We start from the raw sequence: 7,227 nt of genomic DNA, 5'->3' as shown, positions 1-7,227 counted from the left end.
TGACCCACAGACACCTCCAGCTCTCTCATTCTGTGCCCATGGTTAGTGTCATGGACGGACGATTATTGTTTTCTCCGGGACCTTTACGAGAGGCTGGGTGGCAGCAGAAAATGATTCCACATCATGGGACAGCATTTCACCCGATCGCTGCTGAGATTCCAATCTGCTGCTGAGGCAGCTGACCACAACAACTGGCCAATGTTTGTGGGAAAGGTGGAGAAAATGGAACTCGTGACATGTTAACCATTGATATAAAATTAAATGTTTATTTTTGAACCTCTCCCCATATTGTAGAAGTATTACACACCCCCAATATGTATTTGCAAAGTCACTCCAGTTGATCCCATGAAAGCAGCATTGGGATAGCTTTCCAGGTGACCAGTTGAGATGTGCACTCCTCTGAGCCTCAGTTCCACAGAGAAACACAGGTCCTGTCGGCTAATTAAAGGTCACTGACCTCAGAGAAAGGGGTTTAAACTTGCAGGTGGCTGAGGCATACCAGCAGGTTTAGAAACTGGTACCAGTGGCTGTGCAAACTGCTTACTCATATCCACTGCCATTCTTGTGGCTGGCACCTGCGATAAACCACTGAAGGTCGAAGGATGAGGCATGCTGCTCAAGGCTAGAGGTGGCGGTGCCATGAAGGGCATTGATGCCATGCCCATTCCTACAGTGCTACTGCCCAACATACTGGTCTGGGCAATACCAGCACGGCTCTGAATCTGCTTCAAGGTCAGTTTATTCTGCTCGCTGACTTGAAACGGGTTGGACGTAGAGATCGAGCCCAGACCTCCTGCAAAGAGAAGAAAGTTCATAATTTGACACCATACTGAGCAGTTCAACTCCCCACATACTTCAAACAACCCATTCAGGCTTAACATCTTGTCACAATGCAGCAAGTACTGTTAAGGTAATTGATATCAGGGCTGGGATTGTAATGCCCCCATCAAACACTCCCAGGGAAGGTACAACACAGGGTTAGATAACCTTCTGCGACCGGTGAATGGGGCTGGAGTGCATCATTGCTGCCAAAAATGGCATTTAATTTGAGGTTTTGTTTCATTCATCTGTTTTTAATAGTTATTTATTGAATATACATAGAAAGGGGGCCTGAGGAATAGAACAAAGAACAGTACAGCACAGGAACAGGCCATTCGGCCCTCCCAAGCCTGCGCCGATCTTGAATAATAAATAAAGGGGCCTGGGAAATAAAGGTGACCTTCAAGAAAGAAAAAAAAAACAGGGTTCGATAGAGAGTAAACCTCCCTCTACACTGTCCCATCAAACACTCCCAGGACAGGTACAGCACTGTTTCGAGTCCCCAGGTTTCCCCTACCGCCACCACCAAGGCTGCAAAGTCCGGGCAGGAGCACTCTATTCCTCAGGATGGAGGGGAGGGGAAGGCCCCGGTACTTGAGGCCCCTCCTGAAGGAGTAAGTGGGGCCCTGCTTGTGGTGGGGGAGCCTGGGGACGCCGCCCATTCTGCCACTGCTACTGGGTCGGGTGCCCTGAATGAAGGGGAGGGCGAGGCCCCAGAGGGTCGGGTCTCCCAGCCGGAGTCCACCACCAACCAGGAGACACCCGACCCAGTTATAACTGAGAATGCTGCCCCATCTGCTGGGCCTGTGGGTGCTGGCGGAGCAAGAGATAGCCTCCTCCCTCCGCCTCCAGTCTCGGCTCCGGCTGGTTTCCCGGAGTCCGGAACTTCTGTCTCCCCTGGACCACTCATTGGCCTGGGGACGGAGGTGGAGGGGGGTCCTGAACCGCTGGTGCCTACAGGCTCCAGTTTCACAATAGAACCCAGAGAGGACTCCTCCGCCATCGATCCTGGGGGTGGGATCGTGACGGAGGCAGGACCAGCTGGCGCGGCCGGGACGTCCGCCCCACAGTGTGTGGTGGATGTGTCGGCCGCTGGCGGTGACAACCCGGAGGAGGATGGGGATTCGGTGCGGGGCACGGAGGATGATCTTGATTCCATCGCCAGTGAGGTGGTGGAGTCCCTCGTGCCTCCGACCGAATCTCCTCTCATCCCCACGGCGGAACTCCGGGATTTCCTCGCGGCTTGCAGGGGTTGCCGCAATAAAGTTCAGCTGGCCCTCGACCGTTGGTCGAATCTGGCGCTGATCATACAGTCCGTCCGTGCCGCCCTTAAGATAGCGAGCAAGCACGCGGACGTGAAACTGGATGAGAGGCACCGTTTTAATGTGTTCCTCAATGGGTTGCTGGGGGAGTGGAGGGCCAGGTGCACTTCCACTCCCTCCTCACAGTGAGGTGTTTGTGACGGGTTTTAAGTACCTTTGACATGAAGATAACCATAGCCAGCCTCAACATCAACGGCAGCAGAGGGGCTCACCGCAGATTTCACAATCTCTCAGTCCTTAGGGAAGGGAGATACGCGGTGAGCTTTCTGCAGGAAACCCACACCGTTCCGGGAGACTAAGTCACCTGGCTCCTGGAGTGGCAGGGTGGGGTCTACATGAGTCACCTCACCCCTATTTCTAGTGGGGTGGCTATCTTGTTGGCCCCGACTTTTCAGCCGGAGATCTTGAGGGTCAAGGAGCTAGTGCCGGGCCGCTTGCTCCACCTCGCCGTTCGCCTGGGTAGCGTGCCGCTCCACTTTGTGAACGTGTACGCGCCCAGGCCCGGCGCGTTGCAAGCGCGCTTCTTTGAAGAAGTGTCCGCTCTCTTGAGCTCCATCGATAGCGGCGAGTGCATCATCCTCGGGGGGGATTTTAACTGCACCCTCGAGGTGGGGGATCGCTCCGGTCCCCAGCGCGGCCAAGCGTCGGTGGAGATGTTGAGGGGACTGATCAGCTCCCTTAACTTGGTGGACGTCTGGCGGAATCTCCATCCCGACTCCAGCGCCTTCACGTGGAGGTCTGGAGGATGGGGGTCGCGAATCGACCGCCTCTACATTTCGCAGGCATACGTCTCCCGCGTCTCGGCGGCCTCAATGCGGCTGGTGCCGTGCTCGGACCACCACCTGGTGTGGGCGGAGTTCACTCCACTCCGCACGCGGGCGGGGTCCGCATACTGGCACTTTAACAACCGGCTGCTGGAGGACGTGCGATTTCGGGACTCGTTCTGTCGATTCTGGGCCAACTGGAGAAGGAAGCAGGGGGGCTTCCCCTCCTTGAGGCTATGGTGGGATGTGGGCAAGACTCACATCCGCGTCTTCTGTCAGGAGTACGCGAAGGGGTCGACCAAGTGGCGGGAAGCCAAGATCGGGCGCCTTGAGAGGGAGGTGCTCGACTTGGAATCCCGCCTCGGTCATGCCGTCGTGGACCCGGCCCTGTGGCAGGCGTACAAAGAGAAGAAGGGCGCGCTGAGGGACCTGCAGCTCATAGGGTCCCGAGGCGCGTACGTGAGGTCGCGGATCCAGATCCTGGAAGATTTGGACCGCGCCTCACCCTTCTTCTACTCGCTGGAAAAATGGCGGGGGGTCCGTAAGCAGCTCGTCGAGCTGCTGGCCGACGACGGATCCTCCATCACGGATCCGGAGGGAATGGGCCTCCTGGTCCGTACTTATTACAGTGCGTTGTTCTCTCCGGATCCGTCCAGCGAGGATGCGCGCAGAGTTTTGTGGGAGGACCTGCCGCAGGTCAGCCCGGAGGGCGCCGAAGGATTGGAGGCTCCGCTCACGTTGGCAGAGCTGACTGGCGCCCTCCACCAGCTCTCAAGGGGCAAATCCCCAGGGCTGGATGGGTTGACCGTGGAGTTCCTCAGGGCGTTCTGGGACGTCCTGGGGGACGATTACGCGCGGGTCCTGGGGGAAAGCCTGGCGACCGGGGAGATGCCCCTCTCGTGGCGCAGGGCGGTCATCGTCCTGCTGCCGAAGAGGGGTGATCTCCGCCTGCTTAAAAACTGGCGTCCGGTCTCCCTCCTCAGCACGGATTATAAGATCTTTGCCCGGGCTATGTCTACCCGCCTGGGCTCCGTGCTGGCCCACATGATCCACCCCGACCAGTCCTACACGGTCCCGGGCCGGTCCATCCAGGACAACATCCACCTGGTCCGGGACCTGATCCATCTTTCCCAGAGGACTGGTCAGTCGGTCGCCTTTCTCTCCCTCGATCAGGAGAAGGCGTTCGACAGGGTGGATCACGATTACCTTTTCGGGACTCTGCGCGCTTTCGGACTCGGGCCGCATTTTGTGGCCCGGGTCCGACTTTTATACGCCGCCGCAGAGTGTCTAGTCAAAGTTATCGGGTCCTTGACGGCGCCCCTTCGCTTTGGGAGAGGAGTGCGTCAGGGATGCCCCATGTCCAGCCAATTGTATACCATCTGCGTGGAGCTCTTCCTGTGCTTGCTTCGCAGGAGGTTGACGGGATTGGCTCTGTGCGAGCCAGCCATGCGGGTCGTCCTCTCGGCTTACGCCGACGTCGTGCTCCTCGCGGTCACAGATCCCGTTGACTTGCGGAGGATGCGCGACTGCCAGCAGACCTTTTCTGCCGCGTCCTCCGCGAGGATCAATTGGGAGAAATGTTCCGGACTTCTGGTGGGTCAGTGGTGGGTGGACTCTCTGCTAGAGGAGTTGACACCTTTTGCGAGGAGCACCACGCACCTACTCTATCTGGGAGTCCACCTCAGCCCCGCTGAGGAAACCTGGCCGGCAAACTGGCAGGAGTTGGAGGCGAAAGTCACCACTCGGCTGGGGCGCTGGACAGGACTGCTCTGAGTGCTTTCCTACAGGGGCCGAGCGCTGGTCATAAACCAACTGGTGGCCTCCATGCTGTGGTACCAGTTGGTCACTTTGGCCCCGCCCCCTGCATTCGCCACCAAGATCCAGTAGAAACTCGTCGATTTCTTCTGGGCCAAGAGGAAACACTGGGTCTCTGCCGCGGTCCTGAGTCTCCCGATTGAGGAGGGCTGCCAGTCGCTGGTGTGCGTCCGCACCCAGGCTGCGACTCTCCGCCTTCGGACCCTGCAGAGATACCTGTACGTCGAGCGTCCTCCCAGATGGTGTGCGCTGGCGATTTATTTTTTCCGCCAGTGTCACTGCCTTCAAGACGACACGCAGCTCCCGGCAGAGACCGTTAGCCGCGACTCTCTGAGGGAGTTGCCTGTCTTTCACCACGATCTGTTCCGAGTCTGGAACATGGTCGCCTCCAGTCAGGGCGCTTCCCCGCCGGCGGAGGAGAGTGTCTTGGCTGCCCGGGCGGCCGACTCCGGGGACGGTCCGGCGGGACGAGGAGCAGCCGAAACCCCCGGGACGCCCCTCACTGCGGGTGACGAGGGGGCTCGGGAGGGCGGAGCGATCCCGGCCGAGCTGACCCCCGCTCGGCCGGAACTGCTCATCGGACCCAGGCCCCGAAACCCTCCTTGGGAGCCGGTCCCGCACAACCCGAGCCGCCTCGCGGAAATGCCCTCCGTGCCATTCCAATCGGCGCGGAGGGGTTTCCTGTACGGGCTGCTCCTGCACACTCTTCATTTCCTCGCCTTCGTCGGCCGGCCGGACATGCCCTGGCGGTCCGCGTTGTCATCTGGTGGCGAGGGGAAACCCCGATGGAGGTCTCTCTACGCGGGAGTCTTCCCCCTTTACATCGGGGACCTGGAGGGTGTTGCACAGGGCAGTCCCGTGCAATAGACTTTGAAGTAGGTTCATGGACTCCCCAGCCGCCTGTACTTCCTGCGGCCTGGGCGAGTCCGTGTTCCACGTTTATACGGAGTGTGCGAGGTTGCAGCCCCTATTTGAGTATCTGAAGGGGCTGCTCCTCAAGTTCTGACTGCACTTCAGTCCCACTCTCCTGATCTTTGGGCACCCGGCGCGGAGGCGCATGGGCCGGGAGGAGGATCTCCTCGTCGGTCTGCTCCTGGGCCTGGCCAAGGTGGCAATTCACAGGTCCAGGCTGCGGGCAGTTAGGAGGTCCGTCCTCCCCGATTGCCTGCCCCTCTTCCACTGTTCTGTTCGCGCCCGGGTGTCCCTGGAGAAGGATCATGCGGTGTCCGCCGGTACGCTTGAGGCCTTCCGCGACCGGTGGGCACCGCAGGGACTGGAGTGTATTGTCGACGCCGAGAATGGCATTTTAATTTGAGTTTTTGGTTTATTTATTCAATTTTAATAAAGCTATTTTAAAAATATGTACTAAAAGGGCGCCTGAGGAATAAAGGCCCCCTCGACATAAAATATATAAAAGGGGCCTGGGGTATCAAGGCCATCTCATAGAATAAAAAAAAAGACAAACAATGGGTTGGATACATGGAATTCTTAAGGACAAGGAGATATTCTGTCCAAAAGTGTGGACCGTGTTTCGCTTGGGTGCCAGAGTTTAAAGGAGAGAGCATTTTCAGTACTAGCTGTGATCACAATAAATCTTAGGAACAGCGATTTCTTGTCTATTGTTACATTATCAGAGTCACATGCAATGCTTGTCTCCCTGGGAATAGAGAGACAGCGACGAGAAAAAGACATTTCACCCATTGTTTGCACGCATACCCACCCATTTAATCTCCTCCCACAGCCCGTGTTAGCCCGGCACTGTGTTTCCCCCATTGTACCTACATGATCCATCAAGTCCTGGGGTGTATCTCATTATCTCAATCTTTCTGACCACTAAGTCTATTCCCAACCAGATGTTCATCCAGTTTGTTTTCAAAGGAATTAATTCTTCATCACTCTCTCAGACGGTCACTCTAAGTTGATCTCAATCAGTCAGTTTTGGTCAGTCACTCTACATTTATCTCGGTCAGTCACTCATGGTCATGCCGGGCACTACAGATCTTTGCTCTAAAGGCATCTTTCTAAAAGACATGCGTTCAACAGTGAGGCAGCTAACCATTACCTGATGCGTGGAAAGGATTCTTGCTCTTAAGGCTGTGCGAAGGTGCAGACAGCAACGAGTCCAAATTCACCAGGGATGCAGCATTAGGATCCAGGAATAATTCCGGAGTCCGCCGCAGCCCATTTGAGGAGTCCTTGAGGGAGTTCCCTATCTCCGTCATATCAAAGGCATCTGGGCTACTGCTGCCGTTCTGCTTTGTGCTTGGAACCATTTCAGCCAACGGATCCATCTTTCCTGCAGGATAGGAATTGGCAATTCATTTCCCTGAGTAATCTTTATCCTAGTGTCCAGATGCCTCAGTATCTTCCTGCTCTCAATTCAATAGACTGTAGCTCACCCAATGCCACAAACATAAAGGTGTCTGCTAACAGTGAGCTGTCCCTCTATTGAGGTGATGACCTTGTCTCTCTGCTTCAATTGCCTCAGACCTTGCACTGGATTTTCA

At 56.5% G+C, this 7,227-nt stretch overlaps 1 protein-coding gene across 10 annotated transcripts in view; it reads right to left on the bottom strand.

Moving 5' to 3' along the window:
- Window positions 1-246: 246 nt before the first annotated feature.
- Window positions 247-7,227, bottom strand: part of LOC137384172 (epsin-2-like) — a 292,528-nt gene continuing 285,547 nt past the window's right edge. For 9 of the 10 annotated variants that reach the window (XM_068057790.1, XM_068057792.1, XM_068057795.1 and 6 more), the window contains 2 exons: window positions 6,783-7,016; window positions 247-793 (listed from right to left, as the gene is read on the bottom strand). In XM_068057790.1, the coding sequence (XP_067913891.1) occupies window positions 459-793; window positions 6,783-7,016 (569 nt within the window). In that variant the 3' untranslated portion in view covers window positions 247-458. The remainder of the gene's footprint in view (window positions 794-6,782; window positions 7,017-7,227) is intronic. The other variant, XM_068057798.1, reaches the window with a different exon arrangement.

This window comes from Heterodontus francisci, chromosome 26, assembly GCF_036365525.1.
Source record: "Heterodontus francisci isolate sHetFra1 chromosome 26, sHetFra1.hap1, whole genome shotgun sequence".
Lineage (NCBI taxonomy): Eukaryota > Metazoa > Chordata > Chondrichthyes > Heterodontiformes > Heterodontidae > Heterodontus > Heterodontus francisci.
This window is presented reverse-complemented; position numbering and strand designations above follow the sequence as displayed.